A 20,769-nucleotide genomic window follows, 5' to 3' on the forward strand; every position below is an offset into this window, starting at 1 on the left:
ATTGAGAGGGATTATGAGCAGAAGACAGATACACTCACTAAACCTTTTACTTTATCTGAGCTGAACAGAGCAATAAATCAGTGTAAGAATGGTAAGGCTGCCGGCCTAGATGAAATGTGTTGAGCAAATTAAGCAATTTGGACCTGTTGCTAAACAATGGTTACTAGAACTGTACAACTGTATAAACACCTGCAAGTTACCACGTGTGTGGAGGAAAGCCAGAGTAATCGCAATTCTTAAACCAGGAAAAGACCCAAATGATCCGAAAAGTTATAGACCTATCTCACTGTTGTGTCATCTGTACAAGATCCTAGAACGGATGATCCTGGAAAGACTTACTGTGATCATTGAACCACTTCTTATCCCAGAGCAAGCAGGATTCCGTAAAGGAAAAAGTTGTACTTCACAGGTTCTCCATCTGACACAGTATATCGAAGATGGATATGAAAATCATAAAATCGACTTATCTGTTGCATATGATACAGTTAATCATCGTATACTGTTGCGCATATTATACAACATGACAAAAGATTACAAGATGACTCAAGTCATTTGCAATCTTCTCCAAAATCGTAGGTTCTTCGTTGAATTTCAGGATCAGAAAAGTCGATGGAGGAAACAAAAGAATGGTTTGCCACAAGGCAGTGTTCTCACCCCTATGCTCTTTAATATCTATACAAATGACCAACCTCTTCCAGTTGGCACCAGAACCTTCATATATGCGGCTGATCGAGCTGTTGCTACTCAAGCAAACTGCTTTGAGGTTGTAGAAGAAAAGTTATCAGAGGCTCTTTCTGAACTATCCTACTACTACAGAGGAAACCAATTGAAGCCTAACCCATCTAAAACTCAGGTATGTGCCTTCCATTTAAAGAACAGACAGGCGTCAAGGAAATTGCAGGTAGTATGGGAAGATACTCAACTAGATCACTGCCCAACACCTAAATATCTAGGTGTAACATTGGATCGTGTTCTCACCTACAAACCACACTGCATGAACATCAAGCAGAAAGTGTCGGCTAGAAACAGCATCCTTCGCAAGTTGTCTGGAACCAATTGGGGTACACATCCAAAGACGTTGAGAACTACAGCCCTGGCTCTGTGTTACTCCGCTGCAGAGTACGCTTGCCGTGTTTGGTACAGATCAAGTCATGCTAAACAAGTTGACATTTCTCTAAATGAAACATGTCGACTCATTACTGGCTGCTGGAGACCAACTCCACGAGATAGAATCTACTGTTTGGCTGGAATCGCCTCACCAGATATAAGAAGAGAAGTTGCATCCATGATTGAGAGAACTAAAGCACTTGCCTCATGTGCACACCCATTGAATGGATATGAACCTGCCCACCGAAGATTGAGGTCTAGGAGGAGTTTCCTGAATACACCCGAAGATTTAAACGAATCTGCTCAATCCACAAAGTTGAGATTATGGAGAACTAGAAATCCTCAACTTGCTGGTTGGATGCTACCAATTGAACATCTCCCTCCAGGACACGAGGAACATTGGTCTACATGGAAATCGTTGAACAGGCTTCGCACTGGGGTTGGTAGATCAAGACTCAATATGGTAAAGTGGGGCTTTCCTGGCACATCCAGACAATGTGAATGTGGTGAAGACCAAACCACAGCCCATTTCATGAACTGTAGTAGGCCTAAATGTCCTTCAAGTTGCACAATAGAGAACTTGACGGCTGCGACACCTAATGCCCGTGATTTGGCAAAATTCTGGGCAGACATTATTTGATATGTATGTCATTAAGTACCATTATGCTATGTAAAATGTATGCTTCTGATACGAATAAATAAATAAATAAAGTGCCCAGGGCAAGGAAAGAGAATCTGTCTTGGTAAGGAAAGAAACGGGAAACAACCTTCGATCCATGTGGTTCATGTTTTTTTGATGATGTTGATGATGCTTGTTGTTTAAAGAGGCCTAACATCTGGGTCATCGGCCACTAATGGTACGAAATGTAATAAGAAATGAAAAATTCAAAATCATCCACTGACCAAATTAGAAAATGTCATGAAGAATGAATGGATGGATATGAATTTAAAACAATCAGTGGATCCGACCAAAAAACTCCCATAAATTAATATTACTGACCAAGGGACCACTTCTAAAGCACAATCCTGAATCGAGGATGCTTGTTGTCCAAAGGGGTCCAAAATCCAGGTCAACAGCCCCTCATAATCGTACTTATCGCTAGTAAAGTAGAACCATGGTATTTGTTATGTTGGGGTACTAATCAAAAGTAGCGTAGACTCACGGTTTTCCACACATTATGGTACTACTCACAAGTATTGTACGTCGCACAGGTAACGCAGACATATGTTTCTCACATAATGGCGCCACTCATAGGCAATGCAAACCGATGGTATTCCTCACCTACATGTACTAATCACGGACGCCAGGATTCCTGTGGTGTTCCTCATATGGTGGGTGCCAATCACAGGCAACGCAGACCTATGGTGTCGCTCATATAGTGGTACTAATCACAGGCAACGCCCAGACCCGTGCTATTTCTCACAATGATACTAATCCTGGGTTAGTCGAAAGTAGTTTCATGGTTCTAATGCAATCATCCCTTGGTCGCCCCTTTTAGTCGCCTTTCACGACAGGCAGGGGATACCGTGGGTGTATTTTTCGTTTGCATCCCCCCACTCGCAAGGGGTAGACAGAGAGAAAAAATAAAAGAGAAGGGGTCCGTCACTTCGAAAAATGAAGTAACAGATGAAGAAAGGCAAGGCCACGAAGGGCGTGAAAATGTCCGTAGGCCTCGAATGCTCTAATACTGTCGGGGTCGGAAAAGAACAAGAGTTGACCAAGGGAGGTCGGACAGGATAGGCGAAAGTGAGGAGCCTGGCACAAGTAAGTGGAAGCAATGCCAGGACTCAGCTAAGGACCTCATGGTCGCCAACCCACACTTCCAAGTTTAGAACCCCTTGGACCCCTTTTAGTCGCCTCTTACGACAGGCAGGGGTACCGTGGGTGTATTCTTCATCTGCGTCCCCGACCCACAGGGGGTGTTTCATGTTTTAGAGGGTCATTAAACTAGGTGTCTTTTCCTATATACACCAAGAAATTCCACACGTAACCAGACTTAGATTCATACAGTTTTAATGATTTTATACTGAATCTTGAGCGCTTGGACGGTATGACACAACAAACGTCCCTTCTATATTATAGATAAGAAAGGATCCACCTTATCAATACAAGTTTTATTTATATAAGATTCTACTTACAGTACCGGTTTTGACTTTTTATACAGTCATCCTCAGCTGTACATTAGTACCTTCACAAGTCAAAGTTAGTTAATATGCCTTGCCTAGTAGAAAAGTCATAATAATGGAGTGTGTCCAACGTTCAAATTGGGCATGTTTCAAAGTAAAAGCTGACTATATGTACAATCTAAAAATGCATGTGGGTGTGTCTTTTAGGCCTAAAATTCATGTGGATTAACTTATTTTAAAAGTACAGGTACATAAACACTTTAAAATATATAGTACATATTAAATCGCATATTAAAATATGCAGTTCATGTTAAAATCCATTATGATGACTAGGAACACGTCATTAAAATGAGTTTAACATCTTGCGTTTGTCCATTGTCTTATCCAATATGAATGGAGAATGTCCGTATTCACAGGCAGTGCTTTCTGGGGTTCTGCTATATGTTAGGTTTATCCACTAGTTTGATTAATAGAATCTTCAGTTATTGATGACAAATCTAATGTGTAACCAGAGGTAGATATGTGCAGCTGTGATTGAATGTTGCCTTAAAGTATTAAAATACAGTCTGCTTTTCTGCTTTGACTTATGTGAAGGTACTAATGTACAGCTGAGGATGACTGTATAAAAAGTCAAAACCGGTACTGTAAGTAGAATCTTATATAAATAAAACTTGTATTGAAAAGGTGGATCCTTGCTTATCTATAATATACGAGAACTATCAATACGGAAAATGAAACTAATAATTCAAGAAACTTCCCTTCCACAACATAAGAGAGTCGTCTACAGACATCACTTTCGGGTGTGTACACACTTCGGAATCTGCTATTCAAGTGGTCCAGCATAGGTTTCAATTTGTAGAGTTTCTTTGGACTTCATTGTATGCTTCGTTATTGACAAAATGTAAGAATTTGAGAAAGAGATGAAATCTTCTTTCAGAGAACAGCTCCAAAAGCATTGGAGTCTCTAATATCTGTCTACGAGGAAAGTAGCTCTTGTTGTCAGGTAAGTGATGAATGCGTTGCTAGAGAAAGAATACAAGTAAAGTCATAATTTCATCTTTATCTGTGTCAGTCCACTGATTCACTCTTGAATATAGATTCAAGGTCGGTGTGCTTTCTAAAAACTGTTGAGCATACCGGTTGGTTTCCCTACGTATTAGTTCTGCTAATTCAGGAGTAATAAACAATTGAAAATATTCTTGCGGATTATTTATGTCTTCAATTTGTACATTTAGTCCAGGTTGCGCTGTAAATGTAAATCTCAGCCGTTCAGATCCTACCATTGTCCATACACCACTAGTGCTACTGTCACGTTCACTTGAGTCGCTTTCACCATTGCACTCGCTATCTCCTGAGATTTCAACAGTAGTCTCACTATCAGATGACACATCACTCTCCGAATTATCACAGTGTAATAAATTAAATAGTTGTTCTTCTCGCAGTCGTTTCCGAGTTCTGCTTGCACCTGCCATGATGTACTATCTACCACACTCAGCAGCCTGGTGGCCAGTACTGACTAGCTGCCAGGTGGGTGCGGAACAAAAGCATTTTGCCCGGTCATGTGGTTTTTGGAGAGTGATGCTGTAGGCAAAGCTCGAAACTAACATACACAAAGGAAAGTGATCTCGGATCCTACGACGGAATAAGTCTTCGTACTCATCGCCGAAAGATATTTACATTGTGATGACGATTTATTCCGTCATTACCGCTTGAAATGTTAATAAGGATAAATATCATATAATGAGTTGCTGAGACCTAAATAAGTACTGTACACTATATATTCATCACTTTCCTATGAAAATAAAGTAATAGGGATTCATATCAGATCTATAACCTCTATTTTTTCCAGACTTTGCTAAATGCTAAAATCATTCCCAAATATTTTTTTAAAAAACAGAAGTTGAATTTTATGTAAATTTGATTTTATGCCTTCAAATTTAATTGTTAGCTGTGTGGCTTAAAGATTTTGGTCATTTTTTCTTTGTTGCAGAACCTCACCAAAGAAATGGCAGACTACTGTGTTGCTCGTATGAAGCCATACGTAGATCAAAAAACGGAACGCCCTATTCCAGGTGCTTTAGACTACATAGAATTTACTCGTACTCTGTTCCAGAATTAAGGTGGCATTTTTTTGTGACAAACACAAAGCAAACATTAGCCATAAAGTTTACTTATCAGGTCTCAAGTCACTGGAGCACTGGTATAACTTAAAATTGTCCACTTACCTAAATCTGCAGTATTGTTGCCATGTCCTCTGTACTCTTGAGCACATTTGATGTTTAAGAAATGAGATGGAAAAGTTTTGGGACAATGTTCTACTTGAGATGAGAAATTTCTTGTTGATTTTATTTACTTCATTTCTAAGTTATCTCAAGTTCATCTCAAACAGTTGAATTATGGCAGTAATATTTACTTTTGCCTTCAGTGGAATTGTACTCCATCTTAAATACAAATTCTTACTAGAACAGAATGTCTTTCATTTCTCACTTCTGTTAAAATAGTATGTACAAGTAAATTTTCTTTGTTCTATAATAGGAAATCTGGTTCAGTTCTTTTTCAATTTTGAATGTTTAAGGGTGGATTTATGGGTGAACTTGTTACATTGCCTGATAAACTGTATGTAAAGATAATTGTAACTTTCAGGCATTCAGACTGTGGAAGCAGTAGAATATTGTCTGCTGCCATCTTCAGTTTTATTGTATGCAGTTTCATGGAAAACTGGCACTGCCTTATGCTGCTTTTATTCTTACTCCATTGAACATTCTTTGGCAAACTTCCAAAAGAGAAGAATATTTAAAATATTGATACCCTGATGATGATTATTATTATTTATTTATTAATCTTTTCTGTGTATTGAATGTTTGCCCAAGTCCTAGACTCCTGGCAGCTTTAAAATTATTTGCAGTATGGTTTATGTGTAACTGGAATAACAAACACAGCATTTTTAAATGTCACTGTTTCTGTTTTTAGACTGTTACAATAGCTTTTAGCAATAAAGAGTTACAAGAATAATTTCATATTTAAAAGTGTTTTGCACACCATTTTTAAGAGACCCTTTTTCTCAAGTAAATCCATTTCCTTCTGCCATCTCAGACACTGAATCCTCATTTTATATAGGTTATTAAAGGTTATCCTGTGCTTAATATGTACTACATTATCTTTATTTTAAAATCTTGTAAGGTAGGAACGATTCTAGTCATGCGGTGATCTCACCATGTGCTGCCACGGCAATGGCGTTACCTGCAGCTCAGACAGTTGAGCATGGTGATGTGTAATAAATAATAGAATAATTAGAAATGACTCTTTGTAACAGGCAATACAGCAGCTGCCTGTCAGATGTGAGCAGACAGCTTGACAGGTTGCACAACACACTAAATCAAGATATTAAAAGCACAATGGTTCTATAACTACATATTGCATTAAAGGCCGGTCTCCTCTGATTAACATTAAACACCAACACAATTGAGATGTATATTGTGATTGTGTCTTCCAATTGACTTTAATCAGAATGTTGAGGTTAACACTTTTAACATGTTGGCGTGTTTTCCGCTCCAGGTGGAAAACCTGTCAAGTCAATTATTTGTTCGTGAGATGTCGGCACTGCTTCGGCAACTTCCGCGCTGTTTCCATAGCCTAACAAACGACGTACTTCTCGTGAAGTAGGATTATAGTTACAGCACCCCGCAGTACTCGTTCTCTTTGTTATAACCTACAAATACAGTACGCTCACGTATGTCGTTCTCTCTGCACTATACCGGTACTAAAATTTATAGTCAGAAATGGAGTGGAGCAAGGAGTTTAATCATTAATAGAAAGGCCTTGTTTGTGGGATGTTTCATCAAAGGAATTTCAGAGATAAAGCAAAGAAAGCCGACAGTTTCCAGGAACTTGAAATTATCTAAAATTGTTCCCGCGAGTGCATCGAAAAAAATACTAGCATCCCTCTGCTCCCAGTACAATAAGTCGAGAATTGTAAAAAGTTCAGAAAAGTCGGGGACGGCAGCGGATGAAGTTTATACTGAATAATGGTTTGCTTTTGAAGCAGTGAGCAGAATGAGGGGAGGAAATGTGCCTAATAAAACTGCATTTCTAAATTATAACAAGAAGCAACAGTGGCAATAACAAAGGCCAAATACTCTTCATCTTTTTTTTTCTTTTTGCTAGTGGCTTTACGTCGCACTGACAAAGATAGGTCTTATGGCGACGATGGGATAGGAAAGGCCTAGGATTTGGAAGGAAGCGACTGTGGCCTTAATTAAGGTACACAGGTAAATGCTGGGGCTGTACCGTAATTAAGGCCACGGCTGCTTCCTTCCAACTCCTAGGCCTTTCCCATCCCATCGTCGCTATAAGACCTATCTGTGTCGGTGCGACGTAAAGCCCCTAGCAAAAAAAAAAATTAAGGTACAGCCCCAGCATTTGTCTGGTGTGAAAATGGGAAACCATGGAAAACCTCCTTCAGGGCTGCTGATAGTGGGATTCGAACCCACTATCTCCCAGATGCAAGCTCACAGCCGCGTGTCCCTAACCGCATGACCAACTCGCCCGATAATCCTCTTCATCTGAGTCCACTGTCCTTGTTTGAAAATACTAGACATCACCTAAGTGTAGGCTTACTACCACAAATTGATATAATGAACTACCTGTATATAGAAAAAGGAAGTTACGTTTAACTTGTTTATTAAGTGTGGACACAATGTTAAATGAAACAGTATTCAACATTTAACATTTAACATGTTGATGGTGTCACCAGTTAACATTTAACATGTTGTTGTTAAATGTTAATCAGTGGAGACCGGCGTTAAGATAAACTGTTGATAAAGCCAATCATAAAACAACTTGAAAAGGAGTGAATTGTATGCCTAATGATTGTTGTGCTCTTGCCAGGTTCACAGCAGACATTCAAAATGTTTACCACGAAGTTCCAAATATAGGGCAGCGTGTTTGTTCTTATTATCAAAAACTTTCACCAATGTTTCACTACGCATGGAGTTCACAAAATTTGTTATGGCTACTTTTAATTCCTCAATTGTTCTGAGAATAGATTGGTAAACTGAGGACCTAGCAGCACTTCAGTAAAAAAAAAGAGTCAGATGGTGATAAATCAGAACTACATTGTGGTCAAAGCCTTCATGAAATTATTCGTTCCCCGACTATATCACATAAGAATTGCATGGAGCTACTGGAGGTGTGAGATGTGGTTCAGTCTTGTTAGAAGAAAAATGAAAACCTACAACCTGTTTTCCAGTCATTGACTCGGTCAGGGATGTAATGAATGAAACATATATAGCCTGTTACTACAATGGGGTTGCCACTCCCAAGGTGATTTATTAATGAGTGATAAATGCTGTGAAATGATAATGGAGAGTGTTGCTGGAATGAAAGATGACAGGGAAAACCGGAGTACCCGGAGAAAAACCTGTCCCGCCTCCGCTTTGTCCAGCACAAATCTCGCATGGAGTGACCGGGATTTGAACCACGGTATCCAGCGGCGAGAGGCCGACACGCTGCCGTCTGAGCCACGGTGGCTCCAGTCTTGTTAGGAGAACGAGACCATAAATTCTGTTTCTTTCAGTTCTGCATTGAACGGTGCAAGATTTCTTTCCACTAAACTTCTGAATCTACCGAGCTGTTTAAACATGATTGGCCCAATAATTCGCGAACGTGAGATTACAATCTACACGCCAATCGTTTGACAATGAAGTTGTGTTCCACGAATTGCACATGAATTTTCAGGTGTCCAGAATTGGGTATTTTGACTTTATATGTTACATAAAACCAAGCTTCATCAGTAAAAGTCTGTCTAACACTTGGTTTCCATGATTAACAAACCACTGAAACCAACTTGCAATAAAAAATCCTGATCTCTGCATTCACTAACTTCAACTCCTGAATGACTGAAATTTTATACGGATAGAGATTTTGTTACTTTCCTGATGCTCTATGTGCTGCGAATACAGATATACCAGTCTGCTGTACCAATTTCCGCCCAGATTTAGACAGACTTTTAAAGAGCCTGTTAAAAATTATCCAGAAGTTTCTCTTGTGTTAAAATTGATGATACCAAGCAAGTTGTTGTGCTGTTTGGGTCACATAACTTGCATTCAGGAGATAGTGGGTTAAAACTCCACTGCCAGCAGCTCTAAAGATGGTTTTCTTTAGTTTCCCATTTTCACACCAGACAAATGCTGGAGCTGTAAGTAAATTAAGGCTACGGTTGCTTCCTTCCATTTCTAGCCCTTTTCTATCCTGTTGTTGCCATAGGACCTATCCTGTGTCAGTGTGACATAAAGTAGATTGTAAAAATAAAAAAATAAAGCTCTTTGGAGCATTTAATACGGCACCGCAGCTACAAAATTTATTAAATCTCTGTGTTGCGATGCGGTAGAATTGAAGTGGGAAACCATTCTCAAAATAATCTTTTAACTGTGTCCGTGTATTTGTCATCTTACCAAAAAACCTTCTCCACTTCTGTAGTAGTATAATAACCCTATATTGCATGTATTTACACCCACAACTCCAATGTGAAAAAATGATTATAGGGAGATAGATATGTAAAAACACATTGACAACAGATTTGATGTATTTCATCATACTGGTGAGCAAAAAGGGAAATTTCAGAAATGTGCAAAAATGCTACATCATGGATAATAATGTTATTTGCTTTACATCCTAACTACTTTTACAGTTTTCACATCATGCATTGAAGGCTACTTATGTACAAATGTTACCCAGTATAGTATATGAGGAGAAGTATTGTTTACTACAATGATGGACATGGAAAATAGTAGCTTGCTGAAATGGATAGGTCATGTCCACAGTTCAACTGATGTGATAGCCTTTGAGTAATCTGCATTCTTTTTCAAACACAATGCTGATCGGTCGTGGCCATCCGTCAACGGCTGCTAATTTCAGATGACCACCAGTCCCAAGACACTGTTGCTAGGTAACATTGTTTGGCCATCCATCCATACTTCACATCACAACCTGCACAGTTGCTAGGGTGACACTTCTGTAAAGCTAACTTTGGTAACGCATATTTTCAAATGATCCCAGCCATAAGACATTTATGTCAAGAGGAATTATGAATATATTTGCTAATATTAAACAACTCCATCTTGAGAAAACACAATTCATATTACAATACAATACTTACTATTCATTTTTAATGTCCCACTCCAGTTGCCCAGGTGTGGTTAACAAGCCTCCTCCACTCCTTTCTCTCCTTCCACTTTTCCTTCTCCATTACTTCCGCCACATCTAAACCAGCTTCTCTAATGTCCTTCCAAATCTGATCCATCCACCTTGTTCTCGGTCTTCCAACCGGTCTCTTTCCCTTAACTTCTCTTTCCAATTCCCTTCTTGCTACCCATTCCTTTCCCATTCTTTTTACATGTCCGAACCATCTCACTCTTGCTTTCTGTATGTTCTGTACTAACCTTTCTATATTTAGCTCTTCTCTGATTTTAATATTTTGAATTCTATCTCTTCTTGTCTTTTTAACCGATGTTCTTAACCCCCTTGAAGGTCACGGCACAATATATTGCATGTAACGGTAAGTGCGCTGGGGTTACGGCGCAATATATTGCGTGTCGGAACTTGAAGTGATATTTCTTCGTAACTGTATGTCTTTGGACAATGATTGAAAAACGGATAGCTCCCGACATCTGTTAACAATAACCTAACAACTTCAGAAAATAGTCATCACCACGGGGAGGGCTAGAAATGGAATGATTTTAAGCAGATGTCTTCAGCATTAGTGAGTCAATTGCAAACTGTTGAAAATGGCTGCGCCAAGTCGAGCTGACTTGCTGACAAGCGACGATACAGTTCGTGAAATTCTTATGAATGATGAAAGTGATTGTTCAGTATTTGAAGACGATGTAGGAGGTATTTCTGGAAGTAATCAAAGTGGTGAAGGCTTAAATGAAAGTGAGGATGAGGTCCTACAGCCACCACATCCAAAGCGAACGAAGGTAAGTAAAATTAAATGGTACAAGAAATTGTTTTTCCATTTCTTAGAAGTAATAGTACCGAATTGCTTCTTTATTGAGAGGGTTCTGAAAGGAGACAAGAGGTCACTGAAATCGTTTCGACTGGAAGTTGTTCGTTCCCTAACTGAAGCATGGCCTACAAGAACTTCATCCATTTCTGGTGGTCATCCATCTAGCGAGGATAATCCAACAAGGCTAACTCACCGATATTTTCTTTCCCTTATCCCCCCAAATGAACCAGGAAGAAGACCACCTTCAAGAGTGTGCCATGTGTGTGCACACACATCAAGAAGGGAGAAAAAGGAACACAAGGACTGTCTACCATTGTAAGGACTGCAACAAAACTCTTTGCCCTGTACCTTGTTTTGAGGATTATCATACCAAAAAAACATTACTAAAAATGATGTTTCACAATTTTTGTGCTTAAACTAGTTGTTTGATATCTTGTTAACATGCTGTGTTAAATTCATTCATTTCATTAAAATATAATACCTCTTGAGGGTTGTTTTACAAACCTGTGCAAAAACCTAAATTTTGGGGTGTTCAGTGGGCTAAGAAACAGACTCTCAAAGGGTTAAAAATTTCATTTCTACTGAGTGGATCTTACTATCTTGTCTCTTATTAGTTACCAGCGTTTCTAGTCTGTATGTTACAATTGGTATGAAATACTTTTTATATAATGTTAATTTCATTCTCTTGGGTACTTTGTCATCCAATAAAAACTCTCTGACTTGATAAAATGTTGAACCTTAGTCTCTTCAGGGTTGATTTCATTACTTCCATTAATAATGCTACCCAGATATGTAAACTGTTCTACATTCTCTAACCGTTCTCCCTCTATGTTCACTTGGCTTCTCTTTTTCTCTTTTCCACAGTGCATGACTACAGTTTTCTTTTTACTAATTACCAATCCAAACTCCTTCAGATTTTCATTCTTTTCACACCAGGCAAATGCTGGGGCTGTACCTTAATTAAGGCCACGGCCGCTTCCTTCCAACTCCTAGGCCTTTCCTATCCCATCATCATAAGACCTATCTGTGTCGGTGCGACGTAAAGCCCCTAGAAAAAAAAAATTCATTCCAAATGTCCATTTTCCTTTGTACTTCCTTTTCTCCCTTTCCCCAAATCACCACATCATCTGGAAATACCAAAGCATTCACTTCATCAATACTGATACTCTGTTTTGCACGTTTTATGATTTCATCCATCAAAATAATAAACAATAATGCTTGAGACCTTTTTTTTGTATAAAATGTTTGAGTCATCACTCCCCACATGTACACTGCTTTTACTCTCACGATACATTTTTATCTTAACTAAGGATTTTGGTACATTTCTCTTAACTGTATCATATGCCTTTTCCAAATCCAAAAATCCACGAACCTACTACACTGGCGTAACAGGGGGAGAGGTGATACTCCCACGTGGCGCATCCCTGGTGGCAAATAGGGGAGTCCTAACCGGCTTGCCGGTGGACTTGAGGGAAATAAAATACCTCTCGTGGACCAAACACACAACCCCCTGTGGGTGGGGGACGCAGATGCAGAATACACCCACAGTATCCCCTGCCTGTCATAAGAGGCGACTAAAAGGGGCGACCAAGGGATGATTGGATTAGAACCATGAAACTCCTTGTGATTAGTACCACCACGCGGGGAACACCATGAGTCATTATTACTTGCGCGTAGTACCACTATGTTAGGTACCAAATAGGTTTGTGATTAATAGCAATCAGGAGCACCGTGCAGTCAGGCTTTTACGGTACATGTGATTAGTAGCACTATATGAGCAACACCAGGGTTCTGGCTTGCCTATGATTAGTACCCACTATATAAGGAATGTCACGGGATAGTACAAGTCCCTGTGGTTAGTACACTTATATGATGAAAACCATAGATTTGTGTTGCCTGTAAATGGCGCCGCTATGTGTGAAACACCATAGGTCTGTATTACATGTGCGAATTTCATTACCTGTGAGTAGTACCATAATGTGTGAAATATCGCGAGTCTACGATACTTTTGATTAGTACCGTACCATGTCAAATACCATGGTTGTACTTTCCAAGCGATAAGTACCATTATGAGAGGCCGATGACCTATATTTTGGACCCCTTTATCTTGCAAGCATCGTCGATTCAGTATTGAGCTCTAGAAGCAGTCCCTTGGTCAGTATTACTATTGTTTTCAGTCAGTTTCTGAGACTGAGGCATTGCGGCTCAGCTCCACTGATTGTTTTAACTTCATATCCATCCGTTCATTTTTAGTCCTCGCGCTTTGAATTCTGGTCAGTGGAGGGTTTTGGATTTTTATTTTGTCATTGCATTTAGTCTCATTTCGTACCATCAGGGGCCGATGACCTAGATGTTAGGCCCCTTAAAACAACAAGCATCATCATCATCAAATACAAAGATGATTTTCTTGTTCCTTTCTGGATGTTTTTCCATGATTGTTCGCTCTGTAAAAATAAAGTCTATTGTTGATCTATTTGGTCTAAAGCCATATTGTTCTTCCTCTGTGTTTCTATTATATCCCTCAGTCTTTTATGTATGACTTTCTCCATTATTTTTAGCCCATGTGATAATAGGTTTATACCTCTATAATTTTCACATTTCTTCCTATTTCCTTTTTTGAACAATGGTATAATGCTTCCATATTGCCAATCTTCAGGTATCCTTTCATATGGCATGGAGGGCTTGGTATAGCCACTGTAATACCAATATAAATGGTCCATTATTGGACATGATAAATTTTCCAGCTAACTCATTCCTGGTTGCCAGCGTTTTGCCCCCGTGTGCTAGGCTGGGCTCATCAGTTGGTACCGTGGAGGCTACTGCATGGGCTAATTGTAGCCACCGGCAGTACCAATACACTACCAAAAATTGATGCCTGCTTGGCTATCAGATGCTATGATTACTTCTGGAAAGTCCTTTAAGGCTTGTCACAGTTCCTCTTCTTCACTTGGTTGACGATGCATAAACTGGATACCTCCCAGGTCTACGTCGACTACCACATCGTTGCGAGTCCGGAGATTTCCATCGTGATAGGTGACCGTCCGATGTCAGTCTTTCCCCAAAAAGACTTCATGAGCTGCATAGTCTAGTCTAGGACCGCTTGATAGCTGCAGTCGCTCAAGTGCGGCCAGTATCCAGTATTCGGGAGATAGTAGGTTCGAACCCCGCTGTCGGCAGCCCTGAAAATGGTTTTCCGTGATTTCCCATTTTCACACCAGGCAAATGTACCTTGTGTGATATCTGGTAAGATCTCGTTCTCGCTTCCTTCCGGGTGCAGACGCTTGAAGAGCTGGTACTTCTGTAGGACAATTGCGGTAGCTTTCATGCTGGTGGGTTGTGCCTCAGTAGCCTACTTTTCACAGAGTTCTTCTCCTCTTCGTAATTAAACCTGGCAGGGAATTCCGTCTTGGCAGTTTAAGTTCAAGCCCTTCATGTTATTCCAAGTAGCGGCTTGTCCCTTTACCTGCGATGTGACGAGTTGAACGAAGATGTCCTCCGGTAGATGAGTCCTTCCTAGTAGACTGGCCGATCTCTCGATGAAGCCATTCGGGTTCTCTTCCAGTCTCCCGTGGAATTCCGGAAGGCTCTCTTTATTCACCTTCGGGTCTAGGTGTCCTGTATTGCCGGTTAGATTTGAGGGGGTGGAAGGTGAGGTGATAAATCCTGTTCGAAGCAGTCGATCTTCTACCACGTAAAGGATGCCCTCCCTCATATTCAGCACATCTTCCTTGATGGTCGATATCCGGTTTTCTAACGTTCCTTCAATGGTAGAAATTCTCCCCTCAACCTATTGTTTGATGTTGGAAACCTGGATTTCCGCCTCCCCTTTGATATTTGAGATGTCCCCTTCCAGCTGGCTTGCCCTACTATCGATCTGCTCAACCTACCCCAGTTTTGACCTGATGTCCGTTATCCGCTGCATTCATTGGTTGGTGGCGCCCCTAATTTGAAAATTGATCTGCGAAATTTTATCATCTATGGTAGAAATTAATTCTCGGCACTGCTCTACTTGGTAAACCCGCGTGTACACTTGAGATACACTTAAGAAAATGGAAATCGCAACACCATGAAGTCATTGGCCGTTTGTGTTGATTTTCAAGATATGGAACGATGTAGGTATGTAAACGATCAAAGTTTCAGACCCATTGGATTGTTGCTTCAGGACTCCCCACGTGATTGGTCGCGGAGGAATCAACTCCAGTATACGGACTCTGGTGTAGCGTATTTGACTTGCAGTCTGTGCAGTGAAGTGTTCCCCGTCAAACATGCCTCTACGACAGAGAAGAGCACGCTATCAACAACTGTCGCCGTATGAGAGGGCTCCGATAATTGGGCTGTGTGAGGCTGGGTTATCGCTAAGGACTGTCGCTGCACGTGTTGGCCGATAGGCATCTACGGTACAACGTGTATGGCAGCAGTGGTCAAATTAAGGTACCCACACTCGTAGACCTGGCACAGGCCCAGCGCGACAGACAACTGTGAGAGGATCGCCGCATCATTCGGATGGCCCGGATGGAACCCCATGCAACAGCAGCGCAAATTCGAGCAGCTGTGGCACCCCACGTTAACCAACAAACAGTTGGTAATCGCCTGCGTGCAGCTGGCTTACGAGCCCGTGTCCCTGCAGAAGGTGTTCCATCGACCCCACAACAGCGACGCGTAAGGCTGGCCTGGTGTCGAGAAAGATCGACGTGGGTCGACGAATGGTATAGGGTCGTCTTTAGTGATGAATCGCGCTTCTGTCTTGCCCGCAGTGATCGCCGGAATCGTGTGCGCCGACGTACCGGGGAGAGGGGCCGCCCAGATCTTATTGTCGAGAGGCACACAGGACCAACACCAAGCATTATGGTCTGGGGAGCTATTGGCTTTAATGTGATATCACAATTAGTGCTTGTTGCGGGCACTATGACTGCTCGACAGTACGTTGATAGGGTACTCAATCCAGTGGTTGTCCCTATGATGGCGAACATTGCTAATGGGATGTTTCAGCAGGACAATGCCGGGGTTCACACTGCACGTATCTCCATAGAAGCTCTCCACGACATCACAACCTTAGAATGGCCCGCCAGATCCCGGACCTCGGTCCTATTGAACATGTGTGGGACATGATGGGTTGACAACTGGCCAACCGTCCTCAGCCACCCGCAACTCTGGAACAACTGATCCGTGCAGTGCAGCAAGCGATCCAGGGCCTTATTGACTCCATGCCTTGACGAATTCATCAATGTATCGCAGCTCGTGGTGGGCACATCCTGTATTGATTGTTGTCCAAACTTGCGGTCAGAGGGACCTGAAAGTGCAATCATCGCATCACAACCGCACACTCGTCCTGCATGTTCAACTGCAGTAATGTAGCACCACTCCTTCTGTGTGTTGCAATTTCAATTTTCTTCAGTGTATCTGTACAGTTAAAACTGCATTAGCTTGAGAAATTTCGTCCGAAATTTTGTCATTTTCGAAATGTTGTCGGAAGACTATTCCGTTAGGGTGAAATCAACTTGTGAAATCTGTTCTTTTAAGGTGGAATTGAGTGTCCGTATTATGATCATATGTTAGAACACATTTTGGTCATATTTACCCCATCTTCCGATGACGAGTCTGGTTGTTCGTCCACCTCGACGAAAAACCTTTCGGGATCTTCATCGTTTTAATGAGGTCTTCTTATACCCGTGTCTTCAATGATCTCTTAATGCCGTTCGTCGGAAGGTTTCGTTTCGCAAGTTCGTCTTGGAGTTTGTTTACAGACTTATTTTCCAGTATCACTTTCATTTTATTCTGATTTCCGCTTACACACTCCATTCACTACGGAGAATTATTCTCACAATCCTGTCACGGTCCCAATCATCGTATTCACAAAGACGCACACACGAGATGCCATTGTGTACACTGGTTTATTTACAAATTATATACACCTTGATAGTTGCACATCAAATGAACCACCATCTTAAACTTTATCGAATGCATATTAGCATGTCAACCAACTACGGAACACTTGTACCCACACAACATAATCACTTTAACGGTAAAACCAACATGAGTTCACATGTAACTCGGCTAACGACTCTCACTAACAACTCAATTCTACCCTTTTATATACCTTGCCCTGCCAGGCTTCCAAAAATACAGCATAATTTTTCGTATCTTCTCAAGTATCCAATAACCTATGTACAAATGAATAGAACATTCTGTGAAACTCGAGTGACAAAAGTGCGTTGTTATAGAATCTTACCCTTTGTTGCACAACATTCCATCGAATTTATAGATCATATTTACAGGTAATAAAAATTATATACTGTTAATTACGTGTCCTTACATTAAATAAAGTCGTATTAATAAACATACAACAGAAGTATTGTGACATAACCTCACATGTTCTGTTACACAAGACAGATCATACAACACACAAATAATAAATGATAGGCCACGATTTATACTAAATAAAGTCCGTACATAACTACTTAGATAATAATAATAGACGTAAACAACTTCATAAACCGAAATAGCGTATCTAGCCACACCTCGCAAATAATAATAATAATAATAATAATAATAATAATAATCGAGCTCGATATTTTCAGTATTTACCCATGGGTTTAGAGAACTGTTTCCAAGTTATACTAGTCCATTGCACTTGCATCAATATATCCCGTACAACTTGAAACAATTTCAACAGTCTATTGCACTCATTGACTTTGCCTTGGTTGTAGATTATATCTTCTCTCTTCCACGACGTCGCTGGATGTACTCTCGTCTTGATCGGATTGTGCGGTGTCGCCACGCTGCCAGCCTCTTCCTCGGTAGTAGTCGAAGCGTTCTCCTCACACCCAGAGTGTGCCGTGTCATCAGTAGCCTCTCCTCCAGGTGGACGAGTGGCAGTACCAGACTTACCCTGTATACGCAACGGTTGGGTGACTCGCCGCAATTTTGATGCGTGAACCTTGACGGGATGGTTGGTCTTCAGTAAGTAGATACCCATTGCCCAGCTGCTTATCGACCTCGACGGGACCAATCCACTTAGGTGCGGGATCTGCGTGAAACCCTCCAATCTTATTACTGACTGGGTGGTTACGTCGCAGTACTTTTTGGTCTGGTAGGAAGGTTTTCGACATCTTGGGCCTTGGCCTGGGTAAGAGATCTCATCTCGGCCAAAGCTTGCTTTTTCTTGATTTCCTGATGCTGCAGACCAGTGGTGTCCCTAACATAGTGTTACTAACCACAAGCAACGCCCAGACGTGTGGTGTTCCTCACATAGTGTTACTAATCACAGGCAACGTAAACCCATGGTATTCCTCATATAATGGTACTAATTACGGGTACTGTAAACTCATACTGATTCAGCCACGGTGATACCAATCACAGATCCATGGTGTTCCTTACATATTGCTACTAATCGCAAGTAAAGTTGATTGCTAGGGAAACAGCTGCATCATCTTGACCAGAAGTGGGTGGTGGACGAATCTCCCAATCCCCGGTGCCGTATAGTTATTCACCAAAGAACAGCTCCGTTGGGGAATAGCCAAGGACACGGTTGATGCATCGTCGTAAGGGCAAAGAGTGACTGCGGTATCTGACGGTCCGACAGTCGATGTTCCTCGTCTATTGTGTGGACCCATAGCATCCTTTTTATCTCCTGGTTCCGTTGGGTTGTAGATAGGGGAGGTCCAGTGTTCCACATCCCATTCATTCATCATTTGCTGCCACGTCCTTGACGTGAACTGACTCCCGTTATCTGACAGAATGCAACGTGGATAACCGTAACAGTTGAATACCTCATCCTGTAGAAGACTAGTGATGCATCCCGTCGTGGCTTCTGGTATCTAAAAGGTTTCAATCCATATTGTGAAGAGGTCGGTGATAATTGGGTGCCTTGTTTTACCCCTTGGTGTTCTAGGGTAAGGACCTATCAAGTCCAAGGCTATGACCTCCCAAGGACGCTGCAGCCGTCTTCCTCGCCGACTGGAATCTGCCTTCCTGTTGCTCGCCTTGATGCAAGCCCAGGTGTAGCACTCTTTCACAAAGTCAAAGATGTCTTTCCTTATGTTGACCCAGAAGAATCTTCGTCGGATAGACTGATATGTATCTTCCAGTATAACCTAGTCAGCGATCGGGAACAGATGTACTGAGTTGAGTGTGCCGGTAGAGCGGGAGTGGAGTGTGAGCGGTGAGTGAAGAAAAGGCGGGAGGGAAGAGGAAGATGACTGGTGTGGATCAATATCGGGTAGTGATCGGAAGATGGCAGGGGAGATGGAAGAAGGAAACAGTAAGGAGTGAAGGAGTTAAAGTGGAAACAAGAATGATGGGTGAGATGATACTGGTGGCAGCGGTGATTATGGTACTGCTAGCTATAGGGGGTGTGGAAGTAAACCCCGGCCCGACTTCCAGTGGCAACATGAGCTGGGAAGACGTGGAGGTCATAAGAAGAGTAGTTAAAGAAGTTATGAAAGAAGTATGCCCATTTGATGAGATTAAAAATATGTTGAAGGAACAAGTGAAAGAATTTGAAAATATGAGGCGTTGGATACAGGCAAAAACAGACGAAACTATGAACAAAGTGGAAACCAACGAGAGAGAAATTATATCACTCAATGTGAAAATAAGGGAGATGGAGGAAGAGATGGTGAAGCTGAAGGCAGAAATAGAAAATGGTAGCCAAGAACGCAGGAAGAAATGCCTATTTATATATGGAGTGCCGGAAGAAAAAGAAAAGGACAAAGTGCTAACAATTTACAAAGTGGTGGAAGTCATACAATAATTGATGAAAATTAACTTCAGTGAAGTTGATATTGACGATGTGGAAATGATAGGTAAAGCTCGGGGTAATAGGCCTATAAAAGTGAAGTTGTTCGCCACCCTGATGGCGGAAATAGTGATAAGAGGCGCGGATACTATACGGAGTACAAAAATTTGAGTTAAAAAAAAACATGGGAAGAGAAGGGATTAAGAATATAAGCACACTGAAGAAACATTTGGTCAGGGCTAAATTGCAAGGGTTAAGAGCCTACATTAAGGGTCATCTATTAGTGGTAACCAATGGACAATTGACCAGATTTTGGACAGTGACGAAATTACGGAAAATGGAAGAGAATATGAAGAACGAAGTGGTAGTGGTGAAGAGAGTGGAAGAAATGCAAGTTAAAGACAGTAAAGTTGGTGATGACGGGCATGGGGATAAAGAAAAAACCAAGGGAAATAAGGCATTGGAACAGAGCTTGCAGCAAGAAGTTAGCAGGGCAGAGAAGGATGCGCATGCTATCTTCGAATCTATCATAGGAGGCGCCAGAGAAGCAGCAATTGAGATGAGGAGGGAGACCAGGGCAATAGTTAAGCTGAGGACGGAGGCCAGTGTGAGAAAAGAAAGGAAGATACAGGGAGTGAATGTGGTGGTGGGGGGAAGCACAAGATGTGACAAGAAGTGATGGGCAACGCTCTCACTCGAGACTCTCGAGACTGGCGTCGCAGATCTCGAGACCGATCCTCCTGTGGTGCAAGCGTACGACGTACCAGTAACTACGACTAAACATCGTTCTCAT

General features: G+C 41.4%; 1 protein-coding gene across 4 annotated transcripts in view; it reads left to right on the forward strand.

Annotated features, from left to right (window-relative positions):
• alpha-Spec (alpha spectrin) overlaps positions 1–6,260 on the forward strand; it is a 459,851-nt gene extending 453,591 nt beyond the window's left edge. For all 4 annotated transcript variants that reach the window (XM_067138066.2, XM_067138067.2, XM_067138068.2 and 1 more), the window contains one exon: positions 5,225–6,260. In XM_067138066.2, coding sequence (XP_066994167.1) covers positions 5,225–5,353 — 129 coding nt within the window. In that variant the 3' untranslated portion in view covers positions 5,354–6,260. The remainder of the gene's footprint in view (positions 1–5,224) is intronic.
• The last annotated feature ends 14,509 nt before the right edge of the window (positions 6,261–20,769 follow it).

Source organism: Anabrus simplex, chromosome 1 (assembly GCF_040414725.1).
Source record: "Anabrus simplex isolate iqAnaSimp1 chromosome 1, ASM4041472v1, whole genome shotgun sequence".
In the NCBI taxonomy this organism is placed as follows: Eukaryota; Metazoa; Arthropoda; class Insecta; order Orthoptera; family Tettigoniidae; genus Anabrus; species Anabrus simplex.